The sequence below is a fragment of the Pseudopipra pipra genome, chromosome 17, assembly GCF_036250125.1.
Source record: "Pseudopipra pipra isolate bDixPip1 chromosome 17, bDixPip1.hap1, whole genome shotgun sequence".
NCBI classification, from domain to species: Eukaryota; Metazoa; Chordata; class Aves; order Passeriformes; family Pipridae; genus Pseudopipra; species Pseudopipra pipra.
In genome coordinates this window covers 1817190-1838610 of record NC_087565.1, presented here as the reverse complement: position 1 = coordinate 1838610, position 21421 = coordinate 1817190, and the positions used below count along the sequence as shown (strand labels likewise).

The 21421-nt window shown below is 44.3% G+C and overlaps 1 protein-coding gene across 2 annotated transcripts in view; it reads right to left on the bottom strand.

Moving 5' to 3' along the window:
* Positions 1-21421, bottom strand: part of RIMS4 (regulating synaptic membrane exocytosis 4) — a 53866-nt gene that overhangs the window by 21477 nt on the left and 10968 nt on the right. For both annotated transcript variants that reach the window (XM_064673654.1, XM_064673653.1), the window contains exon 2: positions 1477-1618. In XM_064673654.1, coding sequence (XP_064529724.1) covers positions 1477-1618 — 142 coding nt within the window. The remainder of the gene's footprint in view (positions 1-1476; positions 1619-21421) is intronic.

Sequence of the window (21421 nt, the reverse complement as noted above, 5' to 3'; positions counted from 1 at the left end):
CAGCGAGATGTCACCTGCCTTCAGGGTGAGGCAGCATTTGTACGGGTGCAATAGTTTGTTGGCAGAGATACTCTCCCCCCAGGAAAGCCTAATGAAAGCAGCCAGCATATGCAACGACAGGACACAGACCATGCAAGGAATTAAACCCTTTCCCAGGAGGGTAAGCTGTGTAAATAGAAAAAGGAAAGAATTCTGCTCTGCATGAAGGCAGATTCTTGCCCTGCATTGCCAAGGGACTGAACTTAATCACTAATCCCCTGCAACAAGTAGCAGAGGCAGAACTCCAAGCCACAGGACTGTGCTGGTGTAGCAGGAATATTTCCCTGGAGACAGCAGCTCACAGAAGAGATAAGGTACATCACAGCTTTGGAGTGACAAGATTGCTATCGCAGCTTGTGCCTCATTACTATTTTGAACCTTCAGCACAGATCTATGATGCCTTTCCAGGATTAGCCTACTTCCAAAGCTAAAGAAAGTCTCTCTTAATTTACAGGCTGTTACTTATTTAACACCAGAATCACATTAATTGAGAGTGCCTTTGGACTATCCCAGCATTTTAGTTGTACAGTGTACTTGGAATACCACACAGGACTAGAGTGAGTGTACAGAGCAATGTCAAGTGTGAAACTTGGCCTAAATAAAGCACATTTTAGGTATACAAACATTCTGGCCTCACATCTAGAAGCACAGACTCTGGTGGTATATTTTGCCTTCTTTTTTAAATACTGTGGGGTTTTTTGCTTCCAAACGTTCCCATGAATGGTCATCTTAATAAAATTAATAAAATCTCCATATATGGCTTCAAATAATGCAAATACAAAAAACAGAATTGGAGACAAGTCAGCTCCCAAAGTTCTGGCCTAAAGACTCCTGCTTTGCATTCTGGAATAAAGCCTAAATGCAACAAAGTGTGTCTTAACTTTTTACGGGATCAAAAATGTTTTCTGCAACACGTTCTTTTAGGACACGAACTCGAATGAAATAAAATAAAGCTTGTTACCAAAGTATACACAGGCTTCTAAATATGTATTTTGATATGATTTTGCTATGTGCCATAATGCATTGTTACTCTGACCCTTTTCAGCACCTTGACACCTCCCCCTGCCCCAAACCAAAGGGCTATTTTGAAACAGAGGAAATGCATAACTATTGTGCAATATTAGAAACTACTGGCTTATAATTTAATACCAGTAATGAGCCTCGGCTATTCACCCTGAATCATTCTTCTAAAGGCAAAGTGGTTAAAAGTAATGGGTATCTGCTTCAGCTCAGAATAATGAGGACACTAAAAAAAGTATATAAACAGCTAAAGGACGTGTCAGCTCTGCAGAGAGATCTGCTCTAATTGAATGGGCAGTACACCTGCAGCATAAGCAAGTCAGAAGAACACACCATCCATCATGCTGCAGGGAAATTAATAGGTATAAGGACAGTGCATCCCACGAGTGATTACCCAGCTCTCTTTTGATGACTTACTTTCCCTCTGATCCATAGCTGTTCATGCTGTCCTCGATGGACTCGTGGCTGGCCTGACGGACGGTCCTGCTGGGCATTTCCACAGCCAGCCCGGTCTCTGTGCTCCTCTGGATGGCTCCCTTCAGCCTCCGACCATCGCCGTCTAGGAACACAAGGGGAGAAAAGGCAGTCAGCCTCTATTCCTAGAGCCTTTTGCAATGACAGAGCCAAGGAGAAGCAGAGAAGGTCTTTCAAAAGACCAGCCTGGCATCTGGCAGTACTTTGCTGTCAGACAGTGTTTCCTTACTCGGTCCTTCAGCAGCTCCCAGTCACATCTGGAACAAACTCAGTGCTCCACCAAGCCAGGGCCCAGAAGATACTCAAAGCATACACTCCACCTTACCTGCTCCAACCATTTGTACCAAACAACTATCCATGGAGCAGGCATGCACTCCAGCTGGCTACACCTGGAGCTGCCCAGGCAGGGAACGCAGCAGTGGTAACCACGGGCACAGCTGAGGTGCACAGCCTGACCCTGCCTCAAAGCCCTTCCCAAATCCCCTGTTGCTGCCAGCAGAGTGGCAGGTCCTGGAGCAGAGGGGAGGAAAAGGCCAGGCAGCACCAGAGGTGCTGTGAAGGCAGCAGCCCTTCCAGATGGGCTACAGGGGAATAGTTGGGCACAGGCAAACTGTTCCCTGGTGGCACCAGAAAGCCACCAGCAGTGGAAAACCCTGGAGAGGACTATTCCCCTTGGTAGATGCCCTCGGCTACAGCATAAAGGGAATTAAGTAGGTTCTGGTTCCTCCTGGGTGCAGTCTTCAGAGGCTCAGCCCTCTGAAATTAACAGCTGCTATTTTCATCCTCCATCTCTAGCAGTCTGTTTCCCAGAACAAACCAAGTTATGCAATGAATATGTAATGAATACCATTACTATTAATTGCTGTAACTGGTGTTAGGAAGCTCCAGATTTCATCCTACGTAGAGCACTCATCCTGAAACACATCTGCTACAAGTTTTCTGAACAAATCAGAATTATCTAAATCCTCTAAAGATGCCTGGCCATTAATGTGGATTCAGGCAACCAACCTCTGATCCACACTGCTCTCCCAAACCCACCAGCTGTTTGAGGACCACCCCTGGAGAAGAAATGACCCAGCTACTGAGTCTAGAGAACTCAGGGTCCCCAAATATTAAAGAAAACAAGTCTTTCACAGAATCACAGGATGGATAAGGTTAGATGAGACCACAGTGGGTCATCTGGTCCAACCTCCCTGGTCAAGCAGGATCGTCTTAGACCACAGGATCATGTCCAGATGGTTCCTGAATATCTCCAGTGAGCAAGACTCCACAACTGCTCTGGGCAACCTGATCCAATGCTGGGTCACCCACACAGTAAAGAAGTTCTTCCTCATATTCAGGTAGAACTTCTTGTGTATCACTTTCCAAACTACTTTGGAAATAAAGGGTATCTGTAAGAACCTGTCTAAAATCTGCAGATCTCTGTTATTTGTGTAGCAGTCTGCTTGACCTAAAATACTTTTCTTTAGATCTTGGTGTGAACAGGCACTTCCAGTAAGACACCAGAAATGCTTCCTATCCTACTTCTCAAATTATATCTACACTGAAATGCAAAGACAAAAATTCTCCTATAAATACAGCTATAAAGTACCTTTTCTTCTGTTATCATTAGGTTTCCAACTGGGTAAATGTGTTGGCCCCAGGGCTCTGCACCAGCTGCTGTCCCCACATATGGTGCAGCACGTGTATGCATGTCCCTATGGGCTAAGGGGATGGAATGTGCATGTTCTGGGTTAACATTAAATACAGTTTGTATTGTTTGTGTGCCTTGAGCAATTACTAAGCACATTGTATAAATCAGGAAGTCACACAAACGTAAAACATATTTTTCATGTGCTTTCAAAATCCAAACCTTCAGGCAAGAGTAACAATGTGGGCATCAACAAAAGCAAAGCCCTGCAAAATGGTCGTGCCTATTCCCCCAACCACTGCAGAGTAGCTCCCTCTGATGCACCTTCTAAAGCCTTGTACAGCTCACTGGAGCCTCTGATGGGGTCTGCAGGTTCCTTTCTGGGAGCATCCCACAGCCTTGCGGGCACACGTGATGGTCCATTGAATTTGTCTCTCACATTCACCTCCACGAACAATCTTTTAGTCATCTGCACGCACCAGTGCCCCCCCTCCTTCACGTGTGCACTCAGAACACTCATCCTCCTGCCCCTCCAGGTTAGTCCTGCTGGCAGCCAGCGTCAGACAGCAAATGACACAAATGCAGGAAACAAATTAATGTTGCCCAGCTATGCAACATCTGCTTAAAAAAACCTCTTATTTCCCCAATCTACCGAGACGTGCCTGGAGGCATTCCAACTTAAAGGACTATTCATCCACAGCTGGCAACAAGTGAGAGGCTTGGGACAGAGCAAGGCTTTGGAACAACCCAAGGTGCTTGCTGCTTTCTACCAGACATCTCCAGATTCAAAGCCAGGGGCTTAAAGCAGAAGGGCCCAAACCCAAGGAAGGGCAGCACCAGGGAACTGTGCCAGAGATGATCCAGCTGGCATGGGGCAAGTTCAGCTTTCACTGCTGGCTGCCTATGAGTGGGTGGTTTTCTAGCACACCTGACTGCTTTTACAGCTACAGCACATGGATATTCTTATTAAAAAAACAAAACAAAACAAAAAAACAAACAAACAAACAAAAAAATATAATGGAGAAACTCTGAAAAACTAAACAACAGGAAGAGATGACAAGAATCCTTTGTTCCTCCCTCTTTTTCCAGAAATGCACAGCAACTCCTGCATCCATTAATCTGGAGAAAGGTTTCTTCAACCTTTCATCCCCTTGTAGTCTCTTTTTGCCAGAAGTTTTCCTTTAGCAGAAGGGGAGAAATTTGTTTTGCCAAAAAGGCAAGGCCCCAAACCACTGCAGCCAGAGGCAAGACTGAAACATGGTAAGGGACCAGCATAAGCCCCAGAGATGCCATAAGATGTAGATTCCCAAAATACCCACATAAACTCTTTTGTCACACTTTATCTCAGTCAGCTTTTTTTTTTTTTACACCTCGGAGCTGGGAGAGAAGGGCACATCAGGAGTAGCACACCTGGAAAGGGTCCGTACAGAAGGGAAAGAAATATGGACCGAGCAGCATCTGCAGGCCAAAAATATTTCACAAGCAACAGTCACCTACCAGCAACCTTCTCTGGTCAGTGTGGGGCATCACATCAGGGCTGTGCCTCCTCCCTTACCTGAAATCTTTGTGCTCTGACACCTTTGCAAATCAGGGGGTAAATGAGATGCATCTACGTGGGTGTTGCCTGGCAAAATCATTTGTCTTAATTAGCTGGCAGTATCTGAACAAGTAAGAGTGGTATCGACGTTTTCTGCAGTGTCACCAGATTTATTCCCTGCTCCTTTTCCAGTTCAGCAGTAAACAACAAAGGTTAAGCAGTCAATCAAACCTGCAGTGCAACACATCACTGAAGAGCGGATTTTCCTTTGGGATGACCTTGGGAAGGAGAAATTTTTTGGTCAAAGATCCAGGATGAAGAGACACAGCACCTCGCTGATGCCAAGAGCCAGAAGGGCCCAGCAGTCACTTTGCCAAGTCCTCAGTGTTGACAGGAGCTTAGATTTTGCTCCGTTCAGCCAAACAATTTATGTTTGGCTGGAGAATATCTTCTACAGCACTATCCACTCTGGATCTGAAGATATCGAGAGATGAAGAATCTGCCATTTGCCTGCACAGTTTATTTTACTACCTGACATTTAGAGATGTGACTTAAGTTTGCCTGGTTTCAGCTTTCACCCATCAGTTTTTTTAGTGCCCTTCTCCTCTGTGCTTTGTGTTCTCACCATAGAGACTTTTCTGCAGTGCAGTTGAGTTATCTCTCAATCTTATTCTGACAAGTTAAACAGACTGAGATCTTTATGTCTCTTATGCTCCGGCTTTTTTTTTTTCTCCCGGCCTTGAGCCTTTTTTATGACCTCCCCAGGTTTTAAACATCCTTGTGAGAACCTGCACAGCAGAACTGGAGTCTGCATTTCAGTGCAGAAACATGTACACAAGGTAAAAATCAGCTTGTACTCTCATCTTCACTGCTTCTGCTGGCATGACCCAAGGCCACAGTAAGCTCTTGGTCACATCACACCTCACCTGGAGGCTGTGCAGTCTCTGCCTGTCCTGCTGGTACAACCTTGGAGAACATTATATTAAGAAATATGTAAGCAAATGAATTTTATTTGCAGAGAAAGCAAGCAAAACTCCACACAGCTCTATACAGCTCTCCCACCCCCAATACTATTCACCTCTAATGTGCATATTGCCTGTGAATTTAGTGAGGTTTAAGCTCATGCTTGCTCCAAATCAAATGAAAACACTGAACAGCACCAGGCCTTCAAAAGAGCCTCCTGCCTTTGAGGCTTTTCCTTGACAACTGCTTTTTGAAAAGTGAAATATGTTTTTAATCTATTTATCATGATCACATTTTTTAGGGTCATGTTGTTCTAGGACAAAACCCCTACATACTTATCACATTTACCCAGTTACCTGCTTCTGCAAAAACTTGGGAGAAAAAAAATTTTTCACAAGACCCATTTTCCCTAAATTCTTTTTGACTGATATTAATTATATTCCATCCTCTTGTTCATTATTAATTAGATCTCATTATCATGTTTCCCCTAATTCTGTCTGTGAGTGACATCAGACCAACTAAGCCAAAGTTCTCCTCCTGGTTCACTACTGGGTTGTGTGGAGGGCAAGGTGACCGTGCAGGTGCCCTGTGCAGAGCAGAGCATCCTTTGGAGACTTCCCTTCCTTCACTAAACTTCCAGCTGCCCACACACTGAGGGCAGCTCTTCTCAAGGATGATGCCACCTAGAACTGTCTTTGCCTTAAATCATGGGGGAGGGAAACATAAGAGTGGCACTGCCCCCTTCTCTCCCCTCAAGGAAAGAGTCACCACTTCTGCCCACTCCAACACATGACTCTTGGAAGACCTTTCTCTCTGCTGCTGACAGGGCTCTCCATGCTCAGAGACTGTCAGGTCTTGAAAAATCTTCATGAGCTCTGCAATTGCTCATCACAAGGTCATGTTTATGTAATTATTACTCCTACACAGAATTTCTCTACAGCAGCTGCTTATTAATGACATTCTGAGGGCAGCATGTCCCTTCCACTGTTATCTTACACTATCTCCACTCGTCACTTCCTTTTCCCCACCCAATACTTGGTACCACATCCTTCTCTTTTCCACTTTGTTTTCAATTTTCTCCTCCATGTTTGTGCAGTTCACTGGATCCTACCAGAACAAAATGAAACCAGCACGAGGCATGTGCTACAGACCCTCTCGTACTTTAGAATTAATTGATATTGATTTAACCCTGAGATTAGGAATTGACTGCATTTTAACTCAATCAGCTTTGCTCCTAAATTACCCAGTTGCTTCCAAGCAGTGAACACAATGGCATGCAAAGCACGTGGCCACGTGGCACCAACAAAGGCCACCCAAAACACACCAAGGGTCTGGCCAAACATCATGGTTAGCTTTTATCCCTTCCCAAACTTCACAATGAGACACAAGGGGAAAAAAATCAGGAAGGGAAATCAGTTGGATGTTTACTTCCATTTGTTCCTATTGCAAAGCTTTGGAAAATATAATGCTTCATATTTTCCAGGAAAGATTACTCCAAGCTTGAGCTTGGGAGACTGCATTCCTATTGCTTTTCTTGCCCAAGCCCAGCAGTGTGCAGTGATTCCCATCTGTACATGCTGCAGGGCATCTACCTGGGCAGACTCTGCTCTCTGCTTCACACCTGGGTTTCTCAGCACGTGGAAAGACAGACAAACCTCCGAAATACAGACCTGCACTTATGAAACATGAAGAACTGACAACCCCAGCAAGGGAACACAGAAAAACCCATCTAGCAGAGTCAATGCAGCCTTCGGAGCATGTTGCAGATCACACAGAAAGCAAAAGCAGAGACAGGACAGGACCTGACTGCCTGCAGAGATCTGCCCTGAGCTAACTCCCCTGGGCTCACACCGAACCTGCCTGCTCTGTCCTTGGCTCAAACATGGACTCACAAACCCTTCCATTTTCCACAGCTACTAACTTCATTCTTAGGGTCAAAGAGTTGATTCTTTCTTCCTTCCCCATGAAGATCTGCCCCTGAAAAAAGATGATCCAGGTCAGTTTGGGGCTGAAAAACGAAGAGGGGAAAACACCAAACACCCATCTTGACATTATCACCTGCTGAGATTAGGAAGAAGGTCCCCAGGTCAAACAGCTGGTCTTTGGCATGTCTGTGGGCAAAAAGCAGCAGTGGGAGCCTCAGCACAGCACTCCATGAGACTGCTGAAGCACTGACCATTTTACCTCCTACTTGTTTTCAGACATTCTGAGAAAAGAGCCAACGCTTTCACTTCTCCGCTTCAAACTTTGTCACTGCACCGTTGTTCCTAAAGGATTTAGAAATAAAGAGTTGGGGTTTTTTTCTGTTTAGTCAGATGCTGACTCCCTATGACACGCGCTAAGATTTGTGTGCCATGAATCAACTCCGAGATGAATAAAAGAATTCCATTGTTCAGCTTCACAGGGGATAAAAAAAAAAAAAATAAAGGAAAAGTCTTCCCACAGCCTTGTGTGAACATCCAACACCTGTGCCAGCCTGGCACACGAGGCTGTGTGGGGGTGGGCAGCACAGGCCCTTGGACAGGGGGGCAACCCTTGGACATCTCTGTTCAGAGAAAGCCATGCTGCTCTCCTAAAGGGGCTGGTGCTGCTGTGGGGAAAAAAAAAAAAAAATATAAATAGTGGATTGTCACTTCAGAATGCAGTTTAATGAGATGAACTCAATCTCATCATGCCCGGCAAGCTCTGACATCCTGCCAAGCATTCCCTACATCAACATCCTAATGGAGTGTGAATTATGAGCACCTAAAGAGAGGCAGTTTGTACTGTGCTCCAGAACATGCCAGGCTATCATCACAGCCTGAGTAATCCACCAGAATGACAGAAAATGGCTGGGGATAAGCAGGGGCACTAATCAGGCTGTTTGCTTCATTCCCCTTGTCCCAGTTTCAGACACCAATAAAATCACACCCTTTCTTTCCAAATTAAGCACAGAATCTTCTATGGGATAGAAAAAAAAAAGTGTTTCAACATGTCAATTCTTAATCTGTGCAGCTTAAGTACATTCACAGGGTTAGGAAAGTTCAATCAACTCTTCTTGTGACAGCCAGAAAACAGTAAAATTCACAACTATTTGCATTGCTGTTACAGCTACCGACCCCAGCTGAATGCAGAGCAGGACCAGGACACCCAGTCTGCATGGGCAGCCTATGAAGATCCAGTGGGACAGCACTGAATTCCCACTGTAGCAGTCACCAACATGTCCCACTGCTCCTGGGCCACAAAAAAAGCATTCTCTCATCCCAGAGTTCAACCCAGCCTGTCCTCATCCACACCAGCAGTGGTGACACTCGTGTGGACATCAAACCAACTCCCCCTGAACCCAGATTTTTTGTTTTTCCCCTTCACCATTAGAAGAGGACCAAAAATCATTCACAGGGTTATTTTTATTATGCTGGCACCTGACAGCAGCCTCCAAGGCTGCCTTCCCTTCCTTCCGTCACAACCCAGCCCAGATCCCAACTCCTCAACCCCTTTAAACCAGCACTGTCTCCTCCAAGCTGGTCTGAGCTGCAGTTTGGTTTTAAATCCAGCTGTATTTAAGCAAGTCTCCACCCCCAGTAGATGTTACCACCTCTTGGAGCTTGGCTGGGGTACTGGTAAAGCATCAGTTTTGCTTCCTTTCTTCAAAGGCTCCACTTTCATATTTTAAATGAGGAAAATGTGGTATACTTTTTCTGCTCCTTTTGAGGTTAAAACCAAATAGTTCCCATGGTACTATTTTTAATTTTGACCTTTTTGATAATTCATCTACATAAAAAAAAATTCAATGGCCAAATTTTTTTGTTTAAAAACGTCTAAAGAAAAAGTTCTGCAACAAACATGTAGCCAGGAAAATCACTTTGAGATTTTTTTCCTCCATCAACAAAAGAGAGAAAGCAAACAGCCAAAAGGTAAACACATAATATTCCACTGTCAGGGACTTTCAAACAGTTTCTGACTACCATAAAAAATTGTTTAGCTTTTCACTATAAAAAAGTTACAGTACCATAACACTAACAAAAACGTTCGTTTCTTTCAAGTATTTCATGGGAACTACTTTGCAGCTAGATCCAGCTCTTCAGAATTCTTTCCATGTCTCTATTTTGTTTGCAGCAGCAGGATCCAAATAGCTTCATCTGATGGCTGCTCTGCATTTTTATTTTTATAAGGGAGTGGAACACACTGCCCCTTTCTCTTCCCCCAATCTGCCAGGCTTTGCAGGAGAGTCTGATTAAGTGAAGTGTCCACATCCATCCAGAAAATTCACTGCTGTAACATTTCTCCAGCAGCCCAGCAATGAAACCTGAGCACTGCCCTGTCTGCAGCCCAGGTCTCCAGGGACAGACAGGCACAGAACTGGTGATGCTGCACCAGTTTTCCCTGGAATGGCCACACATCTGGGACAGGCACATCCCACATCCCAGGCTCTTCATCTTCTGCTGCTTTTGTGCCTGGGCAACTGGTGATGATTTAAACATATAATGTTACTATGATATTTATAAGGCAATTAACCACAGAGATACATATATACACCCACACATTCAGACTGTACAGCAAGGAGTGGATTCAATGTTTCTGCTTCTTGGATTTTGTGGTTTAAGCCTCACCAGAGCTTAACTCCACTCTGCCATCTGCCCACCTGCAAGGTCCGGGGGTCTGCAGCCTGAGTACATACATCAAATCAAGGAATGTGTAGCTGATGTACTCAGAGAAGAGGTACCTTTGGCACAGCAATAGCAAATAATGTATTTAAACTACTACACTGTAATATTTATTCCCTAGAAAGCAGAGGGAAATGCCAGGCACAGCACCAACAACCAGTGGTGGTTTATGTGTTCTCAGCTCCAGACTCTTAGAACTTTGCCAGCTATGAAGGCATCAGGAAAATATGGAAGTAGAAAGGTGGGGGACTGGTTTGTCTGCTGGGGCCATCCCAGGGCTTTCTTCTTGTTAATTCACAAGGTCAAACAGAGGTTGAACCGACTTATGTCCCTGTGGCTGGAAGTCCTCCAGCTAACCAATAAAAGGGGTGAAGGCCAGGTGAGGATGTCTACTTAATTACAAGTGAGTTGAACCAGAGCACTCTGATGTTCTAATTCTACCATCCATCTCATGCTATTAATAACTCTGAGGGTGTTGCTTAAGTCCAGGTTGTGAAATATGAATGAGCCCGAGCTGCAGAAAACCTCTCAATTTAGAAAAGGATCACAAAAATGAGGTGAATTCACAAAAATAAATCAACTGGAAAGAGCCACTGTAGAGGAGGATGGCATGAGATGAAAGAGCTGCTCTGCCTACACTTGGCTGTGTCCTTCCTGAGCCTGTTGAACCCGCCTGCTCACAGACTGTACCTCCTGGCAAAGTACTCAATAACTCCTGGGAAGCAAGCAGTGGGCAAAATAACTTCAGCAGCCTGTTTCCAAGCTGTGCTCTCCTGCTGCAGAAGATGATTCAGGTCATGAGCCTCCTGAAGCCACCAAAACTTCTCTGAGGAGCTGACACACCTTTCCACCCCCTGGATGCTCAGCTCCAGTGGTTTACTTTCACTCAGACCGTTAATTTTAAGCTGATATATAATATCAGACCTGTTCTTCCAAAGGCACTAGTCTGTGTCTTTCTCTCTACTCTCTGCCATCTTCTTCAGCATTTTTAGGGTCTGCACATCTCGCACTTCTCTCCCAAATTTGGCTCAAACTAGAAAGTACACACTACATAGGGGAAAGGGTCAGGACAGAGGCTTAAGTATTGAAGAAATATTTGCCTCCCTGAGATTCCCAGCTAAGGCAGTAAAATTTAGTTTTGGTACTGACAAAATTCAGAGGGTAGGAACTGACAAGGCCATATTTATTAATGAGATTTTTCCATTTTCTTCTGTCCCACTGATGCTCTTTTAGGAGCGAGCGGCTTTGTCGGGACCACGTGTGTGTGAGCACAGAGAGCAACAGTTTTGGCACAGTGAATGAGTCATGCAACCTTTTGTTCACTCGTTATAAACACAATTAAAAATACAGCCACATTTCCCTAACAGGCACAAAGCCACAGAACCCTGGAGTCATTCATAAACCAGAATCATGGTGCAGAATCACGCTTAGAATAGCATTTGATTTGTGTTTAGCTTGGGTTGTAATTACTTCATCATATTTTCCTTAAGGAAATGAATGATCAAATTCACAAGGAGTTGACTTTAATTACACACACTGCCTAATAACTTGTGTCCATTTGGAAGCAATTATTTCAACCACCGTGGAAGCAGAGAGGGGGAGCCCATGGTCTGGTTTCCAGAGAAGTCAAACAATTTCAGGCACTCAGTTCCTAATTCCAGACAATTTCACCAGATGCTACAACTACGTGTGTCAGGCTTCACCAAAGGTGCTTTCATGAAATACCTGTAGCAAATGTTAAAGGAAGCAAGCCAGCATGTCTTTCCCCTCTAATTCTACACATTGCTTTGCCTCACCCAGAAACATCCTTTGACAGGCTGTGAAGTGCTTGTTGTACCAGTCAACTACTGCATCCCAGTACAGCTGCACTAAAGGGACTATTTTCTTCCCAAGTGGTACAAAGAACAGTACAAACATCTCTGCCTGTAGCACATCTGTGATGCTAAAGGGGTGAGCCCAGAGGGTGGCTGCATTTCCAAAAAGCCTGGGGAAGAGCTTGGCTCAAAAGCTCTTTAGGCCCACGAACAAGAGCTCTGCTTTTGCAAATGGCTCCATTGCACTCATACTGGTTCCCACATAGATCCCTTTCCAGGATCAAGGTCTGTTTGAGTGGAGTGAAAAAGGAGCACTCTACCCTTCACAACCATGCTAATTTGGCTGCAAACATCTGTGGACAGCTGCTAGAGGGGGTCAGGCTTCAGTGCCCAGAAGCAGGACAGGAGCAACAGTTGCTTACAATGTAAAGTGATTCACGGTGACTAAGAAATCGAAGTGAGTTTGTCTCATTGCAAACAATTCTGCCAATCACACATCATAAATATCTTCAACTGGTGACAAGTCGAGCCGTTACACATGGAAAACACCATCCAATACCAAAAAGAGAGGCACTGAAATTTAACTAGCAGACACCTAAGAAAAAAAAAAAAATTCAAGCAAAATTTTCACAGCCCAAACCCCAAGGAGACACATGCAAACTCATCTGAGTGACACACTCTCCCACAGACGAACATGGCAGACACATATCTGCCTCCTACATCTGCTTCCTGCATGCACAAAAGCAGCACTCAGATATAAAAGCATCCCAGGTTATTTGAAGCCCATTGGGAAATTCAGCTCACCGTTTGTCTAAGCAGAGTATTGAGCTTCCAACAGAGGGGAAAAAAAAAAGCCCTTCGGCCAGAGCTGAAAAACAGACATAGTGTGTTCATCTCTGCTGAAATATACTGCAGAATGTGGGAAACCAACCAAAATATCATGCCTGGCTGCAGATTACTGAGGATTAGAGGAAAAAGCCATCAATGCAGCAGATTAATACATTTTCGGAACAATACCAAAATCCACTTTTCTCAATTACCAACCACTGGAAGCAGGAAGAATCAGTCCTTTGTGAAGAAGAGACACGCCACAATGTTCAATACTGTATTGAATGGAGTTTGTGTTAATCACTCAAGGGGTAACACAGCCACCAGCACAGCACTGTGAGAAGTGATGGTTGTGTGCAGCACGGCTGCCCCGTGACGTGGGCATGGCACAAAGTTCACCAAAATCCCATGATTTGTGCCACATGTTTCTAAATACATTTTGGAGAGGGAGCAAGGATAGAGCACCCTGCTGGTCTGTCTCTACTATGAGAGCAGAAAAGAGAACAGATGAAGAAATTGTGATACAGCCAGCATCAGTCTTGCAGGCAACTCTGCCAGCTCAGGAGATCAAACACGCATTAAAGAGCAGTGTGTGTATTTAGGAGTGAAAAAATAGTTTTAATGTAACTACAAAAAAAAACCAAAACCCACCATGTTTGATGGGAATCTCTTTACAAAATGTGCAGGCAAAGACTGCCCAACAGTAAAGACACAAGGTCAGGAGAGGACAATGTGCTTACAAAGCACCTGTGTCTGCATCACTCGCTGCCTTCTTATTCCTGCAGGTAACTGTCTTGCTTCTGTTCTCACATTTAACAACGGGGCTGAAAGAAGGAGGCCTTGGGATTTCTCAAGATGGTACTGGCAAGGTCAGAGAAGTACAATCCCCTTCCATCACTGAGTGTGCTCCGAGGGCTCCATTTCACTCTGGGTAACTGTGCCAGTGATGGGTGTGTGAACAGCCACCCACCTCACTTCTCCAGCATGAGGGAGGGGCATTTCAACACACAAAAAACGTAGGGAGGTAGGACACACAATTTGGAAAGTGAACTTGCGAGTGAGACCCTCAGCCCCAACCCATTCACAGTCCCTGATCCCACGTCAAAATTACAAATTGAGCTCAGGAGTGAAATAACGTCCTTTCCTCCTCCTCCTGCTGCCTGCAGAGACAGGAGTTCAGGGCTCTGTTTCCTTGGCAACAAAAAAGAGCATCACAACAGCCTCCTCGCTAGCAAACGACACACCAAAATGTGTCATTTTTTTCTCTCTGGTGTCTTTTATCACTAGGGAATAAGTCTGAACTGAGAAGTCTCCACTCAGCAAGAATGGAAATAGATATCCATTACTGCTATTTAAAATGTAAGCATCTTTTCTTTGGAGCCTTTAAGCTTGTCCAGGGGTAGGTAGCGAGTAAGGGATTTTCATTTATTAAGTTAAGCAAAAAAACCCTCCCTCCCAAAAAAAAAAAGAAAGAAAAAAAAAAAATCAACCTTGCTGAAGTTCACCTTTGAAGACAAATTATACAACTTGATGAGTTTGGGTAAAAAAAAATGCAGCTTATGAATTTAAGATCTGCATTTTAGATTCTGTTAATATTCACTTTCGAAAAGCATTAGAAATGAAGATTACAAATTTAATAATGTAACACATGGGAGGAATTATCCTCCTCCCCACATAAAAAGGCAATTTGCTCTTGCCTATAAATTGACTTTCTATTACTGTCATTAAACCAGCATAATGTGCTAAAATTAGGGTCTGCCCCACCACAGCTCTGTGGCAACCCACAGCCAACAACTTAGCAGATATGCTCATGAGGTGAGAGGGGTAGCAGCACTGCCCCCTGCCCAGGGGTGGGTATGTCCTCACTGCAGGACTTTGGGGTGCTGCTGGACACTAAAAAGGACTCAAAAAGCAACTGGGTGAAATCACTGAGGAAAAAAAAAAGTCAGGCAGCATCCCAAGAAATCTGGGAAGCAATCACTTGCTGGGTTATGAGGTGGGCACTCATAAAAGTCACCAAACTGGTGAAGTGGGACTTCCATCTCCCATTCAGCTGTGCATTACTCAGGGATGGGGTAAGCCCAGACTGCTGGTGATCAGGTCAGGCTGATGTCTTGTCCCAGCACTCACCTCCTTCATGAGTTTCCTCCACAGTCTGGGACTCTCGCCATCTCCCTGTCTCCAAATACCTTGGCAAACATGAAAACCTCTTACTCCTTCCATTTTGCCTACACATTAATTATATCATTTGCCTTTTTTTTTTTTGAACCTATTTCACCCATACTTTATGCAGCTGGGAGACTTGTTCACATCTCAGCTTCTTCTAGAAGAAATCTGAGCAACCAGCACTGAGGGAGTGAGTTGATAGCATCTGTCCATGGTTCTTGCCCTTCCTTTGCTCATGAATTGCCCTGAATTTTAGAAGCAAAGCAGCTGGTATTTGTTCACAGTTACCAAAGACTATCATTGGTCACTGCACCCCCCAGCAGGTGCTCTGTAACCAAGGAAGCAGGTTGATGTGACAGGCCAGCATGGGGCCTTCAAGCCCTGCTGGCTGGCTCTGAGGACATGTGCTCCTTGCTCCACGACAGCTCAGTTTGTAAGATGGCTGGATGACTCTCAGTCAGCTGAAAAACCTCCCATTTACCAAAACATTCACTCGAAGGAGCTTAATGGTTTGAAATGAACATGAAAGGGACTTGTGATAATCAAAGCAAATCCATTTGCAAGTCTGACACACGCACAGAAAGCACTTTGCAGCCTCCACCAAAGCCTGGTTTAGTCTCCCTGCTGAAGCAATTTCTAGGTCATAACATGTGCAGATGTTTGGAGGTCTGTGCTTTGTCCTTGGCCTAATTTGGAGAAAGACATCATGTTTTGCTTCTGCTCCGACTGCACATTTCAATCAGAGAAACTGTAAGGCCACACTTGTTTTGAAGTCACTACTAAATTTTACTCCTCCTTGTATCCTGTAAGCCATATTCCTGATTGAATTGTCCTCCTGTTGTATCCATTCTCCTTAGAAATTCCACTTTACGAAGCATGACTTGGCCCTTACACAATACGTCTTCTTCATGTATTTTCTGCTACAGATTTGTGACTTTTCCCCCTGTGTTTTACTGTCATATAGAACAGCTTTCCCTTTCAGTAGTCACAGCTGCTTAATGAATTTAAAGTGTGACATTTTGTTTTCCACGGTGAGGTGTAAGAGAAGTGTAAACCATCACTGTGAGATGAACTAGAAAACACAGAGGGCAGCAAGCCCTTCCCACCAGCCAGCCACAGCCCTCTCAACAGCACCCACCACACCCTGCAAGACTCAGCTTTACTCAATTCGTTGCCAAACTTCACTAAACAAACCAAAATGTCAACTTTAGGAAGTATATACAGGCTTCTATACACAATAGAGTTTCACAAGCCCCAGAGAGTTTCTCTCATGTCTGATACTCAATGTGCTATCCCACCCAGCTACTCGGATGCTTTGCTCAAACAACAGTCCCAGGATCCAAGGGGAGTTAAAGCCTCAAAAGACTTTCCAGAGCACTGCACAGATTCCTCTGATGTCGCCCACACGGGAGGCTACAAATTGGCACCAGTAGTTGTCAACATTTTGTTTTGATCTTTCGGCAAACAAATCCACCCTCTGAAATGTTTGCAGGATGCTGAGATAAAAAGAAGTAATGAATAAACCCCAAAGAAGTTCGAAGGGTTTATTTTTTACCAAGTAATCAATACCTTCTGGCAGTCTTCCTCCAGCTCTAATAATACCAGCGAGGACAGTGACCCTTGGCAGGTTTTGTACACTGCTCTATAAACATTATCTAATTAACCATCACAATCCACTCCTGGGGAAAAGAAAGCATGATCTGAAGTTCTTCTACAGCAAGAAGGCAAGAGAGAGGATGAGAGTTGGGAAGGGATACTGATGGACAGAAAAAGGTTAAAGTTTAGGAGGTCCAGCCCTTGCACATCCAGTCTCACCATGCTGTCCCTCCGGGACCAGCTCCAGGGAAATGGTATGTTTTTCACACAATCTGTGTGAGCCTCAGTGCAACTCTTATTTTCACTGTGCTGTGATAAAGTCCAAGTCAACTCATTAATAAATCAAGTGACAATAAAGCAGTTGGAGGGAGATGAATTATTGAACTCAAACAATTTAGTGCTCAGAGACAAAACTAAATCTATAAGCTGGGAGCTACTGAACACACAGAGCCTGATTTTCCTCAGAACAGCTTTGCTGACATGCTGCAGATTGACAGTCCAGTCCACCTGGACCACAGTTCAGGTGGAAGTTCTCACAGTATTTCAGTGAGGTACCTGCTATTTTGATGCTGATCATTAATATTTAAGATTGGAGACAAATCTCAGGTCATCGAGGCAATCAGGAAAGCATCTCAGGGGATGCTCACCTTGACCTAAGCCAAGTCTAAGAATCAGGTCTAAATCCAGAGTCAGCATATGTGTAGATAAAAATCCAGTTCCAGAGTCTTTCAAACAAACTATTTTCTACTGCTTTGGGGCAGCCATTACAGAGTCACAATATTTAGTCAACCTTTTCCTTCTACAGTCATTAATAATGCACCATTTAACTACCGGTTTGTCATTTACTCTCCTAATCCTTTTCAAACCTTTGTGCTTATTTTCACATCTTTTTTCAATCCAGTTCCGTGTGTCTTGCTAATTACACTCCTTAACTGTCGTAGGCTGTTTCCACAGACACCTTGAGCCAAGGTTTGATCACTTGCTGTGTATATGGCCAATGAACCATTTACTATTGTGACATTTAAAATATGAACAGGGGTGTATTTAATTATCTGGACAGCTGCTTGTAACTCTAAGGAGGATGGGTGAATGATCATTTAATGATGTACTCAAGAAACAAGGTTTCTAACCTTGTAAAAAAGAACAATGAAAAAGGTGGGAAAATGCCTACGGTTTCCATCTTCTCAAAATAAGGAATTTTGCTTCCCTGGCAGACAGTACTGTTTTCAAAGGACTGTTATTTGCAGTTTTGTTGCATCCTGAGCCAACTGTTCCTACCAGTCTCAGGAGACTCTCCATCTCCCAAAGTCAGCACACCAGGCCAGCCCAAGAGTCACAGGTCAGCAAAAGCAAGGTCACATCCAAATAAGATGCCAAAAGCCAGCAACAGATGAATGAGACAGAGCCGAGATTACCTGAAAACTTTAGGACAAGGGAATTATTCATGGCCAAAAGGAAGAGAAGAGGCACTGTGATGTATGTGGGAAGGAAGGAACTGCAGGAAGTAGATGGCTGACCAAGATGGACCAGGTCTCAGAGGCACTCAGAGCATTGGAAATCTCAGCCCAAAGGTACACATCCACAGAATCACTGCTGGCAACAAGCCTGACTACACAACTTGGCATGGGGCCAATGCCATCCTGAACACTTCCTCTCTTGACCCTCAGTTTCCACTTCACTTCCATAACCATGTCCTGACCAATCAAGCCAGGGATGCCAACCTTAAACCCGCACGAGCCTGGAAGAGCAACCAACTCATTCACCCCAGAGGACAGTTAACAGAGGCTGGAGAGGACCAGTTATGTCACCATTCAGTATCTTCAAAGATGGTAGGAGGCAATGAACACTTCCTTCTCTTCCGTGCCCATCTCCTTGGGCACAGCTACCAGCCCACCCCGAGGAAAGCACACAAGGCTCAGAGGGGAGCGGAACTCGATGTGCTTGGTACACCTTGGAGAGTTCTGTCTAGGCACGGTTTGTCACAGCCATTGAAGCCAAAATGTTCAACTAAAACAAGTGAAGGACCAAATACCTCCCCCCCAAAAAATCAGCACCATGCAGGAAGGTTGTGCAGCTTCCACTTGCCAAGAAAAACGCCGTGGACACCGTAATCCCCAAATATACTCACGTTGTGTAACCCCACTAGAGCAGCAGCTCCTAATTAATTTTGTGTGTGGATAAGTCCTCAAACACCTTTTGCTATCAGTAAGACCTGCTGAAAGTGATGAAGAGGAATCATTATGCATAACACCCGCAAGAACTTGCTGTAAACACATTTGGCAGCACAGGGAGGTTCCTTTATGGCATAATCCATTTTTATATACACCTAATATTTTCAGGTTTTCAACTGATTGTCAAGAGTGTTTGTAGAGGCTGTTAATGAATCTCACTGCTAAAAGCAGTTACAATCCTGTAGCTATTAATACAACGTGACATCAGTTATATCAGCTTCCGAGTGAATCACAGTTGCAAACTTGTAGGTGTTCGATAGCTGTTGTCACATTGAAATGGAGCATTGTTAAATATACTCCAAGTCTGTCCTAGTTTTGCAGCTCTTTCCCCCTTTCTGCACTGCAGCCTTAGTGGACTGAACACCTGCAGGTCTGAAGAAATCAGCACAGGAATGTCAAGGGGAAAAACCAGGTTGACTATTAGACCACTTGGATCAGCAAGTTTTAAAATGTTCACTTTTGACTGCAATTTCCTCTCAAATCTGATGAATACAAGAGCTTACAAGAGCAGGTCACTAAACCTTTTACAATGTCCAACCCTTGTAAGATGTACTCATACCAAGCTTTTCTTCCCCTCCTTGCAAACTGAAATAAAAGGTTGAGAATTTTTCCTGACACAGTAATTTAGCATTAAAGCCAAATGCAGTTTCCAAACCATTTACTGAGCATCAGAGGCCAAATTCTGCTTTAACCTGCATTATTGACCCTCACAGAACATGTCTGTTTTGGTCAGCTTGTGTATAAAAGTGCATTTTGGACAAAACAGAGAAATCTGGAAAGTTATTAACGAATATTTTGGTCAGCAAAACATTTTCAGACCATCACGGTGTCACTGCTTCAGGATTCAATCCCCCCCCCCCAACATATTTCATATAGGTAGTACCCTGTGCAGGTGATCTTTGGAAACCCAGCCTTAAGGATCCAGGGAAAGGTGTTATAGGAAATAAACAGCTTTCTAGATTTCACAAAATTAAAAAGAATTATGGCCTGAAATAAGACTTCCTGATTTTTATAGCCAATCTGTCCTACAAGCTTGCTGCCTCTCTGCAGCAGACGGCTGCAGTGAACAGGCTGTGAAAACACATTCACCAACTAAAATGGACTGTGGATAATTTGCCTGGTATTATTCCTAGAGCAGCAAGCCAGATTTTGCCTCAACCAGCCATGGAATATTTCATAGAGTGCCTAAGTAGGTAAGCCAGGCAGTACTGAGACAGAAATAGAAAAACATTGAAATAGGACCGACACGATGCCAGGTTTAGGGGCACTTGGCTTGGACTGGGTCTTGGGAAAAACTGAGTTTAGGACATAGCAGAGTCTCCTGTGCAGGAGCAGTAAAAGTGTTTCTGCAGAGACAGAGCAGCCAGGCCACAGGAACAGACCTACTCCTGTTACTAGGCAGAAGCCAGGAATTCAGTGGAAACAGATGAAAAACAAGTTTATAGAAAGATAACTTGGGATTCTGGCACGACTCAAAGCAGAGCCCTGGGCAAAATAGGAGAGTTGAGAATTATTGTTTTGAAACAGTGCAGAAGTGGGTCCTGAGGAGCAGATATGACTGAAGAAACAAGTTCTGCTCCTTCCCCTTGCCTCACATTCACCCTCTCAGACCCTTCATGTGAAATACTTTAGACCAGATGTGAAGATCACAAGCTCTGAGTTTCATCATACATGGTCCCTTCATGCTACAGCAACACTGTGTGAGAAATAGCCCTGACATGCACCCACAAACCTCGACTGCACATCCACAGTTTATGCACACTGGGGAGGCAAATCCTTAGGTAAATGTTAAAGTCTCTTTGCCAATGCAATTTTCAGAACCTGCACATGCACAATAACTAAACCAAGATCTCTCTCCTGCTCTTATAAAGTACCAAGCAGAAGTGAAAGATGTGCACTGGTGGAAGGTCCATGGGCTGCCACACAGGAAACATCTCCACCTTTGTCATTTCTTGCCAAGGCTCTAGCTTGTACTGAGAACAGCTTTCTCTATGTCAAGGGAAAAAAGCCAGTCAACATGTGTTGCCAGCATAGTAAAAAAAAAAAAACAAACAAAAAAACAAAAAACAAACCACCATTATGCTAATTTTGGAATGCAACACCTGGTGGAAATACAGAAATATAAGAAAAGGGAAAAAAACACAGGGGTAAAACTGAAAATCCTATCAGGACACAGTTACTGCAGAGGTAGCAGCAGAAACTGAAATATTTCCAGGCATGCCCAAACCATTGATGGAGACATGATGAAACCAGGAGGAGAGCCATGGATGAAACTCTACCCAAAAGCATCAGGCTGCTGTCCAAAACCAGCTCTGTGGACAGCGGTGCCCAGAGCAGCTGATGGCTCCTACAAGGGAAGGGCGGGAGGGAGCAAATGGACATCAGCAACACGCTTTCTCTGGGTTGAAAGAAGACAGGACAAGACAGGAGTGCCTTCCCAAATTGAGCCATCTCAGAGCTGTCCAAAGATCTGCATAAGA